General features: G+C 40.1%; 2 protein-coding genes across 7 annotated transcripts in view; both read right to left on the bottom strand.

The window, feature by feature from the left end:
- Positions 1-22,235, bottom strand: part of EDC3 (enhancer of mRNA decapping 3) — a 649,718-nt gene that overhangs the window by 623,415 nt on the left and 4,068 nt on the right. The window lies entirely within an intron of this gene.
- The window catches only part of HMG20A (high mobility group 20A), a 38,612-nt gene that overhangs the window by 12,392 nt on the left and 3,985 nt on the right, over positions 1-22,235 (bottom strand). For 3 of the 5 annotated variants that reach the window (XM_027888273.1, XM_027888292.1, XM_027888264.1), the window contains exons 3-5: positions 4,713-4,805; positions 2,566-2,713; positions 1,322-1,537 (exon numbers count right to left, since the gene is read on the bottom strand). In XM_027888273.1, coding sequence (XP_027744074.1) covers positions 1,322-1,537; positions 2,566-2,713; positions 4,713-4,801 — 453 coding nt within the window. In that variant the 5' untranslated portion in view covers positions 4,802-4,805. Of the gene's footprint in view, positions 1-1,321; positions 1,538-2,565; positions 2,714-4,712; positions 4,806-6,471; positions 6,570-22,235 lie in introns of those variants that run through there. The other 2 variants (XM_027888282.1, XM_027888301.1) reach the window with 2 other exon arrangements.

Below are 22,235 nucleotides of genomic sequence, written 5' to 3'. Positions count from 1 at the left end.
TTTCCATTAAGTCATCCCAACAATACATATAAGTTATAAATTCCATGCATTTGCAATGCTGTTTTGACCCTGCTGAGGACAGTGTTAACATTCTGGACTGGAGTGCAAATTTGGTGATGCTGGGCTGGCATTGCTTTTGGACATGGTATTCTTCCATGAGATATTAATTCTTCTTTTCCATCTCCAGCAATGTGTTGCTGAAAGGGCTCAGCAGTCTTTCCCTGACCTGCCCTAAGTTAAACTTACAGCTTTACTCAAGGATAGATTCCCTGGGGATTTAAAAAGCAGTACACAGACTAGAGATCTGAACTCAATTTCTTTTTTCCTAGGTTAAAAATCTGCCTCAGGCATGATAAGAATATGTTAAAGGCAAGGGACTGAGGGGCAGAATGTCTTTTTCCCTCCTCTCTCAGCAGACATTTCCATTAGGAGTATGGTTGCTGCAACACATCCTCTCCATCGATCTAGGTTTCAAACCTTACTTTAGGGCAATCCTGACTTTTCTGCAAGGAGCATCATTCTCACTCTCTCTTACCAAATCGACTGCTTTGCCTTGCCACACATTTCCCATTATGGTTAATCACTATCCCTGTGCACCATTTTACATCATCTCTGCATACCTTGTACTCTACAAGCTTAGCAAAAAGCAACGAAAGAAAATCTTGGTTTTTTGAACCATCCCATTTTTCAGTCATAAAAGCTTTAAAGTATTACCTTACCCTTGAAGTACTTTTGAAAGCTCAAATATCCTGATAAATTCACATGGGAGCATCAAGTTGCACGGTGATTTAAGAACTGTAATGTCCAACTGGCAAAATCAGGTGTGGATGGTAAGACATCCATTAGCAATTAACCCATTAACAAAGTCCACTCCAGAAGGCATTAGAGGACCTGCCCCAACATGGCCTTGGTCTGCATTCACTTATCAGGCAGTGTAGAAGGCCACAGTAGTCCCAATTAGAAAGCACCACATCCCAAGGCTTTGACCTTACAGGTCTCAGCTGTATCTGAGTTGAGTACAGCAAAGTTACTCCAGATGGATCCCATAAAGTGTGGGATGCCTCATTAGAGCAATCCCCCCTGTCCTGAATGCATTCTTGCACCACCTGGAGGATACAGTTCTCAAGTCACACCTGGATGAGATGCTATGGCCCTACCAAAAGTTCATGACTTGAACTCTGGAAGACCCCGTGCCCCTTACTTTGAACCATCCTCTAAACACAACTTCAGTCACAAGCCTACATTCCCCTCCTCACTGAACAACAACATTCCCACTGAAGAGTAATCCTAATCCAACAAGGAACAGGGAGTGTAACGGTACCCGTTTCTCCTCAGGAGGCAGTTTACTCCATTCATTGCCCAGCATCCTGGTGATCTCTGGGAAAGGGACTTCAGGCCTCTTGGCTCGCAGCTGCTCCCGCCGCTCGTTCATGAACCGCACGTACCCTGTCAGGGGGGACTTGGGGGCATTGGAGTCCCTGAGGGGTTTCTTCCTCTTCCTCCCTTTGGCCCAGCCTCCTCGTTTGGTTCTTTGCTGCTGCGAAAGCAAAGCAGAAAACAATTCAGATGGAGTGAAAATAACCACCTTTGGAAGGAATAAACATTCATGTCTCAAAAAACTTCATCATGAATAGAAGTCTTAGTATGAAAAGTTCTTTACAGTATCTCCTGATCCATAGGGACAACAAAATTTCATTGGCATTAACTTGATTGTAAAATCAAAAGAATTGATAATCCATGACATGATCATCTTAGCTAATGCAAATATTTTTATTGCTTGATTGAAATTTATTTAGGTTTTTAATTACTGTCAGCCTCCTGGTCATTTACTTCAGTCTCATTTTTGGAGATATTTTACGTATTAGTTACAAATTGTTAACTAGTTATTTTGCCCCTTCCGAATCCTTCTCCTTCATGTATAACGTGCCCAAAATGTGGGTGTAAGGACAGTATACAGACTTTTCTATTCTCATCTGTTCCATAGACTTTTTTCCCCAGTAATCACCTCCAGTGGAGCAACCAACAAATTCCAAAGGAGGGAATATTATAAGATTTGCCTGGGGCACATTGTGAGCTCACAGGAACAGTATCATTATCATTCATCCTCTTGGCTTCATCCTATTTCTACAGCAATCTCTGGACAACGCTATTTTCTAATGCTATGTACACACAACTATTTTCGGTACTTTTAATCTTTCCCCAGATCAACATGTTCCTGCCACCATGTTAGTTTTAGTTTCCCTTCTGGAATTTTACTACTTAATTGAAAAAGGACCTCACAGCTAGAAACAATCTACAAGGAGGAATATCAAACACATCTATCAAAAAAAAAACCAAAAAAACAAAAAAACAAAACCCCACAACCCCCCAAACCACTTTCTTATCAAACTTCAGCTCCTTCATGATTTAGTCACCAAAAATCAGTGCATCATGCTTTCAAAGACATCAGGTGCAACCAGAGCAGTGCAGTGGTGTCTCTTTGCTGGTTCCCAGCAGAAGATCAGCTGTGGTAGTTGAACATTCAGCCCTGAGCCTCATTGACAAGTGACTATTATTTCATCTCACCTCCTCCTCAGGCTTCTGCTCAGTGGTTTCAGCAGCATTAGAGGACTCATTTTGCAGCTGCTGAGCCTGTGACAAGTCCTCCACCAAATCTGGGTTATTCACAGGCTGTGAAGTTCCACCACTGAATGAACTCTCCGAATTAGCTAATCTGAAAGAGCACAGAAGAGTAAAACAAAAAATTTAATCATCATATTGCTAAATCACTTCCTCTCTAATCTTCTAACATGCAAAAATGTTGCAAATATATTCATTCTCACATTAGCAAGAAAAAAGGGATTTTAAAGTGATTTTTGAAGAACTGGCTGTTCCATCCAAGCAACTGCTATAACTACCACAGCTACCATGGGCTTTCAAAGACAATTTGATTTTTAAAGTGTTATTTTGTTTCATTTTTAGTGGAGCATTTGATTATACAAATAACTGTCAGTCAAATATATGTTTGGATCAGGCACCAGAGAGCATGAATCTACCCTTCTTCGAAAACACCATAAAGAATTTGAAATGAATAGTTTCATCATCAACCCCTGTATACCTTTTGGGATGTGTTTAATATATTCCTCCACAAATACATTTACAGGTCTGTGGTTGTGTATGATTTTGGACTGAACTTCCTTCCACGTAATCTCCTGTTGATACATGTGGGTATTTAAAACACAAACATGACTGGCTCCCAACAGGCTCTGGAATGGCCATTTTTTTAATTTTGCTGCAAGAGCTGTATCAATCTACCTTCCTCCCAGCTGTCTGGAGGCAAAACCAAAAGCAAAGCACAGAGAAATCTTCCTGAAGGTAGACTGAGACATGAGCACACATTCTGGGGCAACAACCCCCTGGACATTCTCACCACTGTGCTCAGTGGGCAAATTAACAGAAGATTTTTGGACTCAGATTCTAAATTCTCCTCAAGCCAGGCTAAAGATAACTGGGCCTTACCCAGTTACATTCATGAAAATCCCTTTTAACAGCACTGTATGCTTCAACTCTCCACTCTTCATTTACTCCAGTCTACAGCTCCTTGTGTCTATGGGACATTTTAAATATTCAAAATAACTGTTCCTGTTAATGTAGAGTACAGCTACAGAAATTTGTGCTATAATAACACAACTGGTAGTTGAATGCCCACGGGAAAATTTGTCTCTGGAGAAGAGCATATTTTTATTACTACCACCAGCAACTGTGGCATCATTACTGGTGAAGACACAAGGGCTGGAGAGATCCAGGCCTGACCTTCAGACACCAGGCTGAGTTCATATCACTGACCATTAGAGAGGGAGAAGGGAACAGGGCACACACCCTCCTGTGAGTGAATTCCATCTGTTATGTGTCAAACAGAACGATACAGCTCTGGATTCACTGGTGTGAAGAATATTTCAGCTTTCCTATCCATTCCCCCTTGGCAGGGCAGCTCTCTGAACTACACGCCCAAGAAAATCTTCCATATGATGTCACCATTTGCAGCAAAGACTGATGAAACCTCAGCTGAGACATTAAAACCTCCTAAACACAAGTCTAATTTGAACGTGGGTCTCATTGGGCAGCAGCAAGTTTGAATTCCCAGATATATAAATCCAAATTCAGACCCACTTGAAGCAAATGTGTCCATGTTCATTTTTACTCTGCTTTACCTGCCTACAAAGTCTGAATTTCGTTGCTTGGTGCTTTGCAAAACCGAAAAGAAGCTTCAAGTACACAGCAAGAATCCCAAGTATTCTTAAAAAACAACTTCTTCTGGTATTGTAATTTTAAGAGGCCATTGTTGCAGTCTGTAAAAGCAGAGCCAGTTTAGCAAAAATGAAAGTCATGAGACCCAGTGATTCTCAGAGATCAGTGATGAACAGTGCATCTTTAAATGAAATAATTTACTTAGCAGGGACAACTATAGCCCCCCCCATCGTGTCCCTTGTCTTAGACTAAAATCCCAGGGATTTTTTTGTGACCATTTCCATCAGTTCAGAAGAGTCCCAGTTTCTCCTGAACAGAGTCCTGTGATGTTCTATCAAGGCAAAGGAAATGTCAAAAGATTGATTTTTGTTGGGTTTCTTTCTTTTTTTAAAAAAATGACTTATAATGCCTTCCTTCCACTGAAACAGTTTCCCTGGTAAGTCCAGACACAGTAGGTATATGAAAGTGAAAAAGGAGTTGCTTACCCCGTTACATTAATTTCACCACCTTCCTTAGGTCCATCCTCCTCTGTAAAAAGTGGAGGAAGATTGGAGCCAGCTACCAAGTTCTCCATAACTCTGGGGGGAAAAAAAAAAAATAGAGGCAAGAAAGGTTAAAGGATCTCATTGTTTCCCTTCAGCAGCACTTCAGTTCAAACCTCATAACATACCACAGATTTCTTTATCCTGTAAGCCAATTGGCAAGTCGTGGCTGGGTGGCTTCAGGACACATCCTCAAGATCTCTGACCTTAAGCACAGCTTAAGAAACATCATAAATAATGCTCCAGTTTGGAGTTCCCCTTTTAACAGAGCCCTGTGCCAATGCCACAGTGCTGCTGGAAATCACTGTAGCATTCTATGTTATCCCCCAAGATAAATTTTCATTCATCATCGCAAACATTATCGTTTGTGCAGGTACAAAGATCCTGCTCTGCCTGTTTATTCTCAAGTGTCCACCCTCACCAGAGGTTTGTGTTGAGCCCAGAAGTAAACTGAAACCGAGTCCCCCTTTGAAGTTTCAAATTAAGGTTGTATTTGATAATTCCTTGCCCACATTTTCACCATTTATCCATGCACACAGTTGTGTTATTGCTGAGTAAGAGAGCACAGTTATGTTAAGAGTATTTTAACCTTTGAGTCCTACAGCACAGTTACAGAAGCAAGTGGTTTCAGGCACTTCTCATTCAACACAAACTGCCCCCCAAGTTAAAATCAGGTCCTTTTGTAACCTTGTAGCCTGCCATCAGAATTTAAACTGCAATATGAAATCCAAAGCATAACTAAATTTATTCATCCCCTTTCTTACTAAAACACAAAACTGTTGTATTTTAGTGAAGAGAAACAATCCCCCAAAAGTCTTAAACTCACTTTAGGATTATGAGTTGCCCATTTTGAAGGGCCATACGAGGTAAATTGCTGTTCCCTCAACTGAGGAGTCGCCTTTGATGAGCAGCCAATTCTCAGCCTGAGTACTGCTATCCCTTTCAGCTTGTACACTTGGGCTCTGGGCTTGGAGGGACTGATGAGAGCTATAATCCTACATGGTTTTCCCACGGATTGGTGTGCTTCCCATTCAGCACTGAAATCTAAGTGATCTGAGACATAAAATCCTGCTCTGTGTTTTTAATATTACATGTTTTCCAACATCCCACCCCCAGCTCCAGAGATAAAGGTTTTCTACAGACAAAAGTAACGATACTGCTTCTTGCATCTTACAGATTTTGCAGATTTCTATCACAAGTACTACATTCACCTTTTTCTCTTCTGCTTCTCCAACTGCCAAGATCCCTAGACCATCGTTAAGAATAGTCATTCCTATTCCTTAGCTAGAAAATAATTAAAGGTAAGCAGACTGGCTCTAGGTGCTACAGGCATTGACCTCTAGCAGAGAAACTCCCTTTACTCCTGTACAGGAAAGGGTCAACAAGAAATGAAGAAATCCAGTTCCTGCCCTACCATTACAAACCAAGACTGGGTACAATTTTGGGGGCTCAGCCTCAGAACTGACCAGCAAAGGCCTTCCAAGGCGCTCAGGGATCGAGAGCAGCCGCCTCCATAAGGGGTATTGAGGAAACTAGCCGTGCTCGGCCGGCCACAGATCTAACAGGTGCCTAAGAGTGCGGGATGGGAGGGCAGAGATGGCAGAACCAAACTCGTTGCATTGGTTTGGCCGGCTGTGTTTACCATGGAGGTGGTGACGGAGTCTATCCCAGCACATTCCAAATGCTGAAAGCTGTGAGTGACCTCAACCAGTGTTGGCAACAGTCCTGCTCCGAGTGGGAGGCTGGACTAAGATGACCTCCCTCCAGATGTCCCTTCCAAGTAACATCTGCAGTTCTCTGAAGCAGAACTACGCATTGTGTTTTCTTGCAAATCCTGGCATCTTTGACATGAAAAGAAAGAGAACTCAAATAATATAATACTTTTAGGAAAAGTGGTGAGATCTTCTGATGGAACAAAGAAGATTTTAATCCTTAAAGAAGGCAGCACACACAATACTCCCCTACATATAGAGAAGAACCTACATCAAGGCTGGGACTTGATGCATCACAAGAAATCTGAAAATTCAACTGGTTTGAAAAATGAGCTCTTCACTGATGCCCAGAAAGCTGCTTAAGGACAACTACTAAATATCAACATAAATTGCTTTATGCAGTTGTCAACTAAGAGAGAAATGAAGCTCTGCTTTATGCTACACAGTCTTTTGTTTTGTCAGTCCAAAGTTCTATATGAATATTTTCAAAAAAGGAAGCTTAAGCATGACCTTCTCCCCAGGTCCTGGTATGTCTGCTCACATCTGGCAGCAGCCACAGAGCACTAAAGCTCCCTTTCAAAGTGCAGGGAGGCAGATGGACACCAACCTTAACAACATACAAACAGAATACAAACACAGGAAGCTGGGACACCACACACACACTTTTTTTTTATTTAACCCATATGTTTTAGATATTAACTTTCTCAGATGACTCTGAGCCACATCCTAAAGAAAATGGACTATCAGTGAAGTTAGGATGGCTTCTAATCAGTTCCAGAGAGCAAGAAAACAACAGTTCCCCTAAAGCTCACTGAGAACAGATGGGACCTACACAAGTCTTTCAGTCCCATTTCTCAGGGACAACTCCCTCACACCTTTGCTCCAAAGCCACTATCCACCGGTTTCAACCCCATGGCAGAGCCACATATTTATTTCAGGGATCTAAGAAAATGGCCAAAACAATAACCTGAGGAAAAGAACAGTAATGGGGAAGAAAAGAGATCGCTGCTTCTCAAACTTGAGCTTTTACAGAATTCAGAGCTTGAAAAAGACAGTTGGCAAGTCCCATCTAGATTTCTTCTGTATATTTGTGCAGCTTTGTCAATTAAACTCTGCCTAAAGCATCTCCTGTGACATAATTGACTAAATCCAAGGCACAAGAAACAACGCACATTTAGTTTTTTAATGGTTCACACATATATCCTATTTTCAATTTTTAACTACATCTACCCAAATGCAAAAATAAAACTGAAATTCGTGGTAAACTCCAAACCTTACCAGCACTACAATTCAATGCAAGGAAGCATCTCTTCCAAATAAAACTAATTCAGGCTAGAGCAGCTCTGAGTTCACTGTACTGCTACACTACTGGGTGTGTTGCAACCAGCTAAGCAGGAACACAAAGCCTGATTTATTTATTAACAGCAGCACTTGTGGATTTAAAAGGTTCAACCAACACACACACACTAACATTAGTTAAACCTCTTTGGGAGCCTGGAGAAGATCCCATATTATCAAAAACGTGGTATAATTTATCTTTCTTCGCCTCTCTTCCTTCATCAATCAAGGCAAACAAAGACTTCATGATGCAGAAAACATAAACCAGTATTTTTTTAACTTGCAGTTTGAAGTTTTCAGCAGGACACTTTGGTTGCATGCCATAAGAGATAACACTTGGACACAACTGTACAGAGTGGACCAACACAGTCCGACCGAATTACTCAGGAAATGAAAGAAAAACCTTTTACAGCATCAAGATCCGAGTGCTACAACACACAGGGGAGAAACAGGGAGTAATTAAACACCACTCAAAACCAGAAGTATGTTTAAGCTTTCTTAATTTCTTCTCATATTACCTTTTGTAGGCCCTGACATCACTTATGTTATTCTATCAGGAAATCAAACAGCTGAGTTGTATTTTGGGTAGACTGAAAGCTACCATCTGATGGAATTTCTTGCCACATCTGTACAGTAGAAAGGAACAATTAAAAGAAGGCAGCTGTAGAATCAGGATGAGAACAAATCCCTGATTGGAGCTAGACAGAATGACTGACTTTTCCATAACATCATCACTGCTGCTGCACTGTTAAGGACACTACTAGAGGGCAGCAGAAAGAAGCACATGGGTGATGCATAATCTCAAGTTTAAGAGCCTTTTAAGCATGCAGTGAGCGAAGGGTAACATTTGTCACAATCAACCTCTCGAAAGAATCAGATCATTTTACTCCAACAGCAAAAATGCGCTTACACTGGGAAAAGACCAGACAGTCCTTAGCAATGTTGTCTTTTCAATGACTACATTGTAATAGATGATCTGAATTAAAAAAAAAAAAAAGGCACAAATTACTAAACTATTTAGCCCTCCAATAACAAGGTAAGGTTATAAATATGTATTATTAATTGCAGCTAAGCATATTTAAGTATGAAGTCAGTCAGAAATCCAACTTACAGCCTGATTATAAAACCCTGCAGGGGTTCCAATTACCTCATAGCCAGCTCTAGTTTTAGAAATGTTACTGCTGAGTGGAGGATTTTTCTCCTCAAGTCTTTCATCCTTCTTTGCCAGAATAAACAGCTCCAAATTTTGCCATTCAGAGAATAACAGATTAAATTAAAAAAAATATATATATCATCTGCTGTGTCACAGAAGAGCCACAGTATTCCTTATCTAAGCATCAGAATCCAAACACTTCATACTGTAAACAATCTAAACTCAGATGATTTACTGAGAAAAAAAACCCACAGGGCCATCACTTCCCCCTGCCTGTCCCCACGTAGCCAGAACATGGGAAAGAAAACTGAAGCAAGTCCATCTCCAATTAAAACCAGAATGTTTTTGGAGCTGTCAGAGGAAGTTCAGATTCCTTCTGACAGCAGCATTTTCCTCCATCATGCTGAAGCAGGAGCATGTTCATCCAACATACTCGACTGCAAAAAATCAGATTTGATTTTTCCCCCCCTACAGGCAACTCATTAGACAAAGGTTTTTGTGACTTTAGGAAAATCGCAAGCCAAGCCTAGTGGGACGGGGAGGTTTTTCTGTTAAAGTAGAAAACATATACCAGAGAACAACCAACTGCTTTTATTTTTACTTCTTGCCAGTAAAAACAAAGCAACACTAAAGACCGAAACAAAGACTTGCAGGCAAAAATTCCAGAGTTCCACTGCATTTCCAGGCACTTTAAGGAAAGAATGGAAAGAGGTAAAGCTTAGGTTTATGCTTGGTTCATTTGGGTCTTTGCAGCAAAGCTATTTGTACTCAGACCTTTAAAACAGCTGCAAAAATGTATTTTTAAAAAACGTGCAGAATTCTGTATTCTACTCTTACTTGTATAAATGCTTTAGGACGAGGCACATACAAGACATTTCACATATATAAAATCCTCCTGTTTTCTGGAATCTAAGCCCACAGGAAAGGTATATACTCAACTCTGCAGGCAAAGGCAAGAACAGCTCAATGTTGATTCCCTTCAAAGACATGAAAGAAATTAATCAGCTTTTCAGATCACTTCAGAGAAAAGAAAAACCCACAACCAGACAACTGTATAAATAATTGTGCTATTTGCCCCTGGACAGCTAAAACCAGTAACTGTGGTTACCTCTGGTACCCAGAGGGAAGCTTTGCTCTCTACCCCTTTATTGTAGGTATTAAGCACCTACAGATTAGGATAGTTCATTTTATTCTGAGTTATTAACTTTCTTCTTGATAGCATCACCTGCCATTTAAACTAATACCACTAACAAATACAACTCTGCAAAATTCATTTCATTCCCATGGGACAGATCTCAAGTGAGAAAATATAAACCATTCACATCACAAAAAATAAGTCTTGAGAATACTTTATTTTTATTAATACTCTACCTAAGGTAAGTCCAGTATTTGACTACCAGGGATGGCACTGGCTTTTGTAATCTATCCATAAGTCTCTTCTAAATTTCCAATTACTACAGGCAATTTAGTCTACCTCTTCACCTGCTCTGTCATTTGAAAACTTCCCTGGGATGTGAGGACCTCATTTCACAGGGCAGTTTTGCAACAGCTACTTTCACATTAACCAGGCAAAAGGGGATACCCCATAAAAACCCACAACCACGTTAAGAGACACAAACCACCCCTGGAGCACAGACACTTCTCAAACCACAGAGACTACAAATCATCCAGGACCTCACCAGATCCTGTTCACAGTTACTTTCCTGCAAAATTAAAGTTCCATTCCTCTGATCATTTATGTCTGTAAAACTCAATCACTCGCTGTTCGTGGAATGCAAACACGAAAGTGCCAGGAGCAAAGTAGTTTATTAAAAAATGTAAATGTACAGACTGGAGTTTTTCATGGTGTTTGCCCAGGTCAAACATTTACCAACATCACACAAGTGAAACAAGAAACAGTATTTAATTAATGTTCCAGGAGTACTTTGATTTAAAATACCAAATGAGTATTCTGAACTAGAGAGAACTCAATGTCAGGGAATCCTGACTGTGACTGGCCAGTGAAATGCAGAGTTACATATTTGAAAACTAAAATAATTGAAGAGTGGATGCACCTGATGAGATTGTAAAGTTGGTTTCAAGCTATTTTAGCAGTTCTGCTCTCTCTCAAAGAGAGAAAGTTATCAAGGAAGTACAGCATATACTCCAAGCTCACTTCAATTCTGGGACAGGAAACTCCAGCAGCTGCCACAGAAGAAGACAGTTTGGAATTTTTCATGCACATACCTCCCAAAGAAGTCATTACAGCCATTTTACAGAACATGGGGTCGAATACTTTGGATGTGAGAATATACTCAAAAAGGGATCGAGTATATACTCTAAAGAATGACTCACCACAGGCTTCGTGACCCGACACAAAAGCATCTCCTCTGACCTCAAGAGCCACAAAGACAGCATGGAACTGGATATTTTAAATGCACTGATATGAGCACAGGGACAAAGGTTAGAGGAAATGAAGTGTGGGAAGAGTCAGTGATTCTCACACAAAACAAGCGACTCATTCTGCCTCTTTTCAGACAAGATCCATCTTTAGGAAAAAAGTATGACATGCCAGCTTCCATACATTTTTGGTCTTTTCTTGCTATTTCCTTACATATTATAAAACAAACCAGTCTGAGCGCTCAAACCCCTGTCACGTAGAAGAAATCTCAATTTTTAGGTAGCCTTAGTTGTGCAAAATAACAGGCATATAAATCTTCACTTTGATATGCTATTTCTTTCCCTTTTTAAAAACAACGAAACTGCTACTAGCAAACTCTTCCTAACAGCAAGAAAAGTGAAGAACTGAGTTGGGTTGTTTGTTTCTAATCTGTTCTTAAAGCTCTCTGGTAATAGTTTAATATGTACTAGAAATGAAAGTTTGGAGATATATTGCATGAAGTGCACAAAAACCCCTTTTCAGCCAAGGCTCTTCTGAGAGTCACACATGGTACCAGAGGACAGAAATTGTAAAGACCTTGGGAACACACTGAGGGAAAAACTAACAAGGAAAATAAGCACAAAAGACCAGACAAGAGGTATCAATATATCAATGGGCACTGCTTACAATACCTTGTCTGGAGTCCTGAAAAGAAAAGAAACAGAAAAGACATCCCATTCCTGCCAAAGTATCCTCTGCAGGAGCAGCAGACACCTCCTTTGACCAGTGCTAACAAGATCTGAAAGCTGTTTGAGGCCACAGTGTTAAAAGAAATACTACAGGGAAAGACTAGACCATATAAAAAGAAATCAGAAATTTTAAAAGACTGAAACTTGATGCTCTAAACTAGGCATATACCAGGATCCCCCTCTCAGCAGCAAAAGGGGGAGTGGAAAGTTTCGAGTCAAATGTGAACTCAGGTACTTCCATGGCTCCATAAAAGAATTACTTAAATCAACAGCAAACGAGAACATGGGAAAAGGATGTCCAGGATTTGTATTAATCTGCGCTTCCAACTTCCCCCTTCCATAGCTGCTCCTCAGGTGCTAGAAACAAGAAACTTCAGATGGGGAACGTGCACAAGCTTTGCACACCAGAGTTGATCTATGGACACAATAATTTAGCTCTAAAAGAGAATGTAAATCTTTTCAAATAGGTTGATGACTGAACAGACTCGAGGATGGAGGTCTCACACAACGCAACATTTCAAGCACTTACGTGTGAAAAGGTTCCCAATTCACGTCTAGTTACAAGTGTCCTGAAAGATATTTGGCATTCAGGTTTGAGTATTTACCATATTTAGCAAACAGCAAAGATTTACACTGCTTTTACATTTCTTTTGGATGATTTCATTTCTATATATATTTGTTCAGTAAATATGGTTCCTCTGAGCTAAAGCACAAATATTATCCCAACACCTCTATATATGGGTAAAGACACGTAGCTGGTTTGAAGGTCATAAAGGAAATCTCCAGGAGCTAAGAATACAACCAAACTTCAGAAATAGACTTTAACACTACCAACCTTAACCTTTTTATTCTGGACATCTCAACTAATTGTTAGTCTTTGCTTGATTTCAGACAACCAGAAGTCGCTCCGAGACTCTGACCTGAATACACATCAGGCAATTCTTACTGCAAAGAGAAATAAGAACTAAAGTCTTCATGATCTGTGACAAAAGGTCAGCAGCTCTCTGGTTTACACAGCATTGAACAGTGGGAAAGTGGAAAAATACTGCTATTTTCAAAAGGACTACAGCATAGATTTCACCTCAGTACAACCTCATCATGTGAAGTTCATTGCCTCGATCAGAAACAGACAAAGTCAACTGGTGGAAAACAAGAATTGAGGCACCACAGCCTTTCTTCATTTGTGGAGCCCAAACATTTTACAACAGAAGTGCAAATGCAGGAAACTCACTTTCTTTGCAGTCTGTTAGAATCAAGCATACAAATTACCTGAGGATCCTCTACCAAATTTAATCCCCAAAATTAGCTCAAGGGCTTTTTGAGTTAAACAACTGCCTTCTTAGTCACCAGCACTCTCTTTTCATTTAAAAAGACTCCTCTGAAAAAGCACTCATCTGTATTTTGCTCCTCCCCCACATTTCCCTAAACAAAGGCAAAAAAGCATGGCATTGCTTCTTAAACATGACATTTTTAAAAGCAGAACGTATTCAGCTTTTATGAAAACTTCAACAATCGTATTTAAGCTTGTAGACTTCCCAAGATAAAACATTTATTCCAGTAATGGAAGCTTGTCCTTCCTGGATTTTAACAGTCTCCCAGGCCAGCTTATTCCCACCCTAGAAAGGGTCATCTATGTATAACTCTAGACAAAATATGCTCAGAGCATTCCAAAGCTCCGTGGTAAGGTCTCCAAAAAGAACCCAGCAGGTTCAATTCACATCTCCCACGGGCTTTGTTTTTCATCACAAGATACACACTCAGAAGGAACCCTAAAGTAACCCTTACCTGCCTAAAGTGGCACACACCCACCCTTCAGCAGTGAGGACAGGTCTCAAAACACTCCAGTCACCTCTCCTGCTGCTGCCTGATGAGTAACAGCAACGAGTGAACCTCCCAGCAGGCTGCACTCCTGAGAGACCAGAGGATACTGCAGCAATCACCACTTAACATCCCCCAGCCACAGCACAAGAAGCCCAGATCTTGGAGTAAAAAAAAACAAGTGAGAAGTTTATTATTTGGAACTATGCCAAGTAACCAAGCTGAATATGAATGCCTGATTGAAATTTCAGCTTGTAAAAACTGTAGGGTTTGACAACTGAAGTATATTTCATTTACAGCTAACAGCTCAATTAACAAGAAGCAAAAACATTCATCCACTTGACAATGAAATTTTCTTCTGCTCAAGTATCCATGTCTTAGTCATCAGGAACTGTTTTTATTCCTATATAAAATGCCTTTCTCAGTAGCAACTGCTAACATCACCTGATAGTCACACATTTTATACACAAGTATCTTCTAAGCATTACAAAAAAAAAAAAAAAATCTGCAGATCCCAACTAGTTTTGCTGATTAAGATCCACCCAGCAAAGCAATAATCAGCAAGGCACATGTCCAGTCACCAATTTCTTTTTGTTGGTCATTCCTGCCCGGCTGTGGGGGAAGAAAAAAGGAAACAATGCAAGACATGTCCACATTTTCTGCTGTACTGAATTAATCCTGCTCCCACAAATCAAGAAATACACCTCTTGCATCATTCACATTTAATGACTCAACATTTAAACCAGAAGTTACTTCTAGAGGTCAACTGGTCCCAATACCTATTCATAACCAAAGTGGAATTCATCATCATGGCAGACACCCTGTTAGACTGTCTGGCTCAAAGCTTCTGGTCAACACTGGCATAAACCACCAAATGCCCTCAACTGCTTTTGGTTTTTGACAGGAATGTTTTTTGACTAATCACTGAAGAAATAACCACTGTTTGCTTTCAGGTCACAGACAATGATGAATGGAAGACAGGACATAAAAGCAGTTGAAACAACCCTTAGGATGGCCACAGGAAGAGGTATATAAGATAGTACCTCTCCCAGTCCTGACAAAGCTGGAGGCACAGAAGAATAAAAAGACATCAGCAAAGAGATGGAAAGTTTTCAGCTTATTAATTTATTAACCAGAAAAAATCCATCATGAACAACCTTATCAAGGAATCCAGGATCTTCTCTCCAATTAGTGAAACTACAGCTGGACTTTAATACATTACATTGCCTCTAATCAAAGATTCCCTCAAGCTCCAATTTACTCTCAGTTCTGAGCACAACAAGCAGGATTTACCCCAAATCAAATAAACAATGACCAGTTGCCATTTGCAAGGGGAGTTGTGTGTTAGGCTCACAACAAAGAACCCAATGTCCAGCAACTTCAAGTAGCAGTTTTAAGCAGGTTTTTCTTTCCTTTAAGTGGAAAGCTCAGCTCAGGCCTGCTGTGTTTGCCACTCCATAACAAGCCCACTTGTTCAATGCATTCTGTCCTTCAAGTGGAGGACACAGCAAAATGAACTGCATACACTTTCACAAGATTATAGGGACAGAGGACTGAGGGACCAAGATACTGTAACATCAAGCCCTTCATCCCATATAAGCAAAAGAAGTTCTCATTTTTAGCCTCACAGAGGATATACTGTTATTTTGCATGACAATGGGGTATTAAAGCTGAAAAGAAAGTCTCCACTGTATCAAAAATTGAAAAGACATCCTGTGCCAAAGCTGGATTATGATCCACCAACTAACACTCCTGCCACTGGCAACGTGGAACCATCTCCACAGTGATCCTCAAGCCCTACCTCAATAACCACTGCAGCACTTAGAACTACACACTTGCAGCCCTTCCTCTGTGTTCAACATCCAAAAAGCAACTGATTTCTCAACTATTTCACTGATTTGTCATCTCTTCTCTGCTCTTTCAGTAAACTGCCATTCTAATTCCTTCTCTGTTTTTCCTGATGCTTCTTCGGAGTGATCGCTTTGCATTTCATTTACCTTTTAAACACTAAATTATTTAACAGTAGGAAGTCACAGCAAATGCCAGGAAACTCGTTAATCTGATCTGCAAAACCTCCAATTGGTCAGATTTCTGTATTTTTTAATCACAATGGTATACAGATACATCAACAGAACTGAGATGCTACCAAGCAAGTTCAGAATCAGAGACACTCAAGTGTCAAAACTGGAAGACACATCCATTTCTTTTTATGCACTGACAACTGATTTGAGTAAAATTTATCTCCATGACAGACCTTGCTCATGATAACTATTGCTGCATCACCACAATTCTGACTCATCACTTGCCCAGATTTTCCACTGGTCAGACACTGACCCACCTTCACACAAGCTGGAAGTTAAAAACACAACTATGCAGTAGAGCTACAGACCAGTAAGTTCCTACATTAATACAGCATTACTGAAATGTCTCCATGAAAAGTAAATTACAGACATTTTAGCTGACAAACATTACTGACCTCAGACTGGAGAGTAAGGAATTGTGCAGCAGTAAAGAAAATCCACTTTTCTCAATGTAATTCCTCACCAGTCTATAATAAATATAAAGACACTGAGGTAAAAGCTGAAGTTCAGGGTTTTTTAAGTTTCGAGTTTTTACTATGCATTTGAAATCTCCTGCCTTCCCACTCTTTCTCACAACAAAAATTTAAACCTTCTGTGTGTGCTCATTTGAATATCAACACTTAAAAACACTTGCAGGTACCAGCAATGCCAGGACATAAACTTGAGGAACACGCTGAAAAAAGTTCCTTGTGAGCTGTTATTTCCTGCATGCCTTGCAAACCCCTCCTGATAAATGTCTGTTCTGCAATTCCCTTGAGAAATACTTCGTTGAAATGGCCTCGGGACAGAATGTGTGTTTTTACAAGTGGCAATAAAATTATTCAAGTAGCTTGCCTAAAAAAAAAAAAAACCAAACATGTAAAGCATTTTTTCTATAGAGAAAATGCGAGTAAGCCATTTATAACAGAGGGCACATTTTTTCATACTTGTAGTGAACTTTAAGTCTTTTAAGGTTAAAACAATATTACCAGAAAAGATTTCTCAAGTAAGAAAAATATCTTTCATATTAGGATATTTCACAGCACTTACACATTCAAAATAATTCATGTCAAGTCTCACAGTCTAAATTTAACATGCAGTTAATAATTCTACAGCTCTTTATATCCAAAGGTAAACAAATCAAAGACCACTTTGCTTAGTCTAACACAAATACTTGTAAAGTTTCTGTGCTTTTTACAGTACAAATTTTTGTTCTTTTGTAATTAGAAAATTTCCTGGGCCAGAACCAAAAAAGCTCATTTCCTGCCTGCAAAGCTGCAGTGCACCACCCACGTGCACAGGCCAGACGGGATGACTGGGATCACCGTGACCCATTTTGCATCAGGCACCTGCCCTCTGCTAAAAAACAGAAACAAAGAGCATTTCCAAACCGACATCATGGTTAGCCAAACTTTTTTAGAAGCGTGACAGTAAGAACATCACTCCATCAGCTGTCCCACACAGCACTTATACACACACACATCAAACTTGAACAACTCTTTATTGCAGCAGTCACTTAGATCCTGTTTTGCTTCTGTAGGTTAGATCCTAAAGCCAATAACCTTTATCAATAAATTGATTGTTATGGACTAAATGTACCATTTCAAGAAGTTAAACAAATGCTGCACCTGAATTTATTTTTAGGACTGAAAATATGCCTTGAACTCACGTTCAAACTGATCTTTTCCCAGTGTGTTAGCAACCCTTCAGGAATTCCAAAAGAGCTGCAGAAGACACGTATTAGACCTTCCCTGGTAAGACTCCTGCTCTCATTTACACCTAAGGCTTAACTGCTTAAGTCTCACTAAATGTTCACGTTCCCAAGCTGGATTATCCAGTCACCTCCAACACCTCTTCATGTCACTGCTTTCCAAGGAAGCCTTCACGAGCCCACACGCGTCCTGAGGTTTTTATTGTGACCAAATATAAAGTCTGGTTTGCTTGAATACAGTCTTTAAAGACAAAAACCTAAACCAGGTTAGTCAAGCGCAACTACTGAAAAAGCAGCTGTCACGCTGCATCTCCCTAAATAACCAAGAAGTTTTAAATTGATGTCATTCTCTTCAAAAACACAAAATTTCAGGCAGCAGTATGAATCATGACTATTTATGACTTTAAGTTGACATTTAAAAAGCCAGGGATCAAACTGATATGATTCAGAAGCTTTTTCCTCAGTTTCTTTTTCCCACACTCAGATCTTTAAAAAGAAAACAATATTTGTGCTCCTACGTTTTGATGAAGTGTTTGGTGTTAGTGAACAGTTTATGGAATCCTAGTGATGTCACAAATGATTTATGAACTACTGTCAAACTGATACAGCAGAATGGGAAACCAGCAAAATACTGGTGGCCTAAGTTGAACATTAGACAGACAGAATTTTCAGGCCTCTTTCAAGTTTTGCATATTGTGATACAACCTGGATTTAAGGAGACCTTACAAAGCAGCCGCTTCCTGCTGCTAAGAAGGGAAGGTCTTGCTCCCTTCTCCTTTCACAGCAATCTCCACAGCTTAGAGGGCATTTTATAGAGCTGCTTAACTTCCTAACTCTTCCCTTCGGGAGGATCCCAGTAAAGAAGGGAAGCTGGGTATCTTCTTCCAGTTCAAATACACAGTTGAAAGGTACTTGAAGGGCTGAAATAAATACCAGAGCTTATCAAAAAGAGAACGTGTATGAAAACTCCCACTTCCATGCATGGTAAAAACAGTCATATTAACTTGTATGAGCCGCCCCCAATCACCCAGGGTAACTTTTTGGACTCCTTCTGCTAGCAGTGGGCAGCAGTTTTCACAGGATGTTAAAAGAAGCATCCAGAAAGGTCCTCTGCCTGCACGAAGACAAGCCAGGTGCTGGAAGGTGCAGACAACATTGGCCACTGCCTTGGGCTACAGTTTCATGGCATCATAAGCCTGCTGAACTACCAGCTACTCCTGTAGCTTCATCTTCAGCCTGGCACTCGTTCACTGGAGCAGCCACATGGTGTTTCAGCATGCTAAAGAAACAGAAGAGCTTTTAGTTCATTTATCAAATTAGTTTATGCCAAATTAGAGGGTGAAATGGCTCAGCAAAGGATCCAGCATTGCAGCTGGCAGAGGAAAAAAGGATGCAAGTAACACAGCCAGGAGCGAGCAGTGTACATCACTGTAACTCCACAGCTTGCAATTCAACTCTCCCTAAGATTCCACTGGTGCCAGAACTGAACATTTGAAGCTATTCCAGTAACAGAGGGCCCCAAAATAGTCTTAAGTGGGACAAAATACGATTATCAGAAAAAATTAGGATTATATCATAAGCTGACTTGACTTTTTCAGGTTTTCTCTTTCCAATCTAAAGCAAAACATTTTTTTCTTGTGATGAAAGATAAGACTCTTCTCCATAAGTCTGGAAAAAGAATTTGAATTCCACAAATTCTGACTAATTTACTCTTATTACTTATTACACTGGCTTGTCATATCTTACAGGAATTGCAGCAATTCCTCATCCTTAACTCACTGAAGAGTAGCTGAGAGTCTGTTCTGTCGTGCTTCCCACATCTTGAAACAGTGAGGATTTAGTCAAGTCTTGGTTATCTTGATTTCATTTCACCAGCAACATGAGTTATGTGTGACAGCAGCTAAAACATACTGCAGTAAATGCACCCCAAGCCAGAAATCTGCTCCAAAAGACTTCAGTATGGTTACCTATGATAATCACTGACTCAATGTCAGGGCTGAAAAAACCTGCATTCTAATATGCTTATGCAGTTCAGGACTTGTGGAGACTGAAGATTTGCTCATCTGCTCTAGAAATCCTATTAGAGTTCGTGATTAATGAGATATTTCAACAAGATGCTTGTATATTTGAAGACATGGTAGCATTAAATGAAATATCCTTCTTCAGTAAGTCTTACTTTTTATCCTTTAGGTATCAGAAGGTGCCTTTGCCAACGTGCTGGATAAGTGAAAATGCAGACAAGGCAGAGATCTTACTTCTTAAAAGTAAGCTGGACAAAGTGAGACATGAAAGGAGCACTGTACCACGGGAAAAGGTTTAGAATGCAAGTAAAAAACCAACACCCTTAAAGCTAAACTGTACACAAAGCCTTCTCCTACCTTTATGTGCCACTTACCCTGCACTGGAAGCACCCCCCTTGCTCCCCAGTTTTCTTGGCAGAACTGCCATGTTAGCAAACTCCAGATTTCCAAGCGGGAAAGAAGATTCACAGTTTACTGTTTTCAGTATCTGCTCGGTGTTGATCTGTTTTCTCTGCTTTAGTCTCATCTATTACCAGAACTTCTTTTGCCACAGCTCCCTCTCCTTTTCCAGCTAAGGAGAATGATACCTTCTCTTTCCACAGACTGTCAGGCACAGCACATCTTCAACACCAGTATGGGACACTAACTCCATCACATCAGAAATTCAACCTTTGATGAACATCTAATTATGGCCCAGAGCCTGAGATTACTTAGCCTATTCTTACACACACAGCAAAGTCCATTCTTCCCCCAAAAAAACCTTTCATTTCCATTACTGATGTTTTGTGAATTACTGGATTTCAGCAAACAGTGCTCCAAAGTTGGGAAGTACAATAGGAAACAATAAACCACCTTGTGCCCAAGGTTTTGAAATAGCAGCCAAGGGAATTCCAAGAAAAACAAATGATTTATTTCTTAATAACAAACACAAAAATTCACAAAAAAACACTAATTCATGCCATACCACTTACCTGAAATAAAAGGAATTACAGAAGAGACATAGCTAAGTCAGACCTGCTTTAACAACCATTGGTTAAGATGAGAATCCACCCAAACAAAGCCTAGTGAGTTCTACAGATGACACGTATTTTGAAGGGCAGTTAAAAACAGTTTGTTGAGTTTCTTTTGGCTGCAAACAATCCCTCAGGCACCATTGTATAATTCAAGCATTGAATTTATCTTTTCATATTTGAACACAACAATAAAAAAAGGCAGACCTTCCCCTGGCAACTCACCAAACTGCTGAGAAATCCCCTGTGCTTTGTATTTGTTATCAGAAGAAAAAAGTGGAGGAAGGATTCAGAAATTCTGTCAATCTTAAGCCTCTTGAATTCAGCTAACAACCAACACTTTCACTGTCCTCATTCTCTTAAGGCACTTCACGGTTTCATCACCAGTAACAAAACTTCATGCCACCTGATCTTTTGACTAAAACACTCCTTCCCATTCCCATGCTATTGCAATACTTTGAAGTACAGGCTGTCAACTGCTCCCCTCATTGCTTATCCCAGCCATGATGCACAAAAGACACAGTCCAATGTCTTAGACTTACATGCCCTTTTACCTGAAGGAACAGTACAAGCAATCCAAGTCATAAGAATTTCAGAAACAGTGAAGTGTTAAGATTTATTTTTTTATTCATGGTATGCCATGTAAGGGGTATGGACCAAAACACTAAATCAGTCGGCCAAAGTCAGTTCTTGCCACAGTCTCCTGCAAAACAGAGCAGGATTATTTGTTTCTAGAATCAAAATCATTAATAAGCCTTTTCTGAAGACAACTTAGAAAAGCTTCCATTTAACATATTTACTATTCAAATCCTGTAGTCAGTAATCTTCTTAACGTCACTTCTGAAAGACAGGTTTTCTTCAAAGTGCATCAGCACTTGCAAGAGCAAGGAACAAGGAAGATTTCCTAATAAATTCAGGACTTGGAAATATTCAGGTATTCCACAGTAATTGCTTTTATTTCCCTGTAATACAGAATGTAAGACTTCCAGATAAACAGTCACTCAAAATCAGCTGTAGCTGCAGTTCAGCTGTCCAAAAGCTGTCCTTATCAAACTGACATCAAGTAGCCCTTCAGAAATCAGATGGCAGTCTCACCTCTGCCCCTCCCACGTATGAACAAGGCAAATTATTCCCTTAATAAGAATTAACCCTCTGTGGGATTAACTTGCATACAAAAAGCTTTAGCAGATACATCCCAACAATCCCATTATGCACGAGATTATTATAGGACTAGTCTGTTTTAAACTGCTTATCAGCTGACCTGTGCCAGCGACAGTAACACTGGCAGTGCATGTACAGACTCAGATCCAGATGTTCTGCCCTCAAAAATCAAGGACCAGTATCCAACTACAAAACCAACAGCCAATGGCTGTGCTACTGATGCAACTGAAGCAGGAACAAGCCAACCCTGGAGTAAGACAACAACACACAGCCAACACTGCAGATCTTGCCAGTGAAGCCTGACCTACATCACTAATAAACCACTTGACTCTCTATTTCAAATAGCCACCAACCAGCCTGAGCTGCTTTCATGA

Source organism: Empidonax traillii, unplaced genomic scaffold (assembly GCF_003031625.1).
Source record: "Empidonax traillii isolate 1590-97213 ecotype Southwest subspecies unplaced genomic scaffold, ASM303162v1 scaffold12:size2584012, whole genome shotgun sequence".
Lineage (NCBI taxonomy): Eukaryota > Metazoa > Chordata > Aves > Passeriformes > Tyrannidae > Empidonax > Empidonax traillii.
The sequence above is the reverse complement of the archived record's forward strand: the minus strand, read 5'-3'. Positions and strand labels throughout refer to the sequence as shown.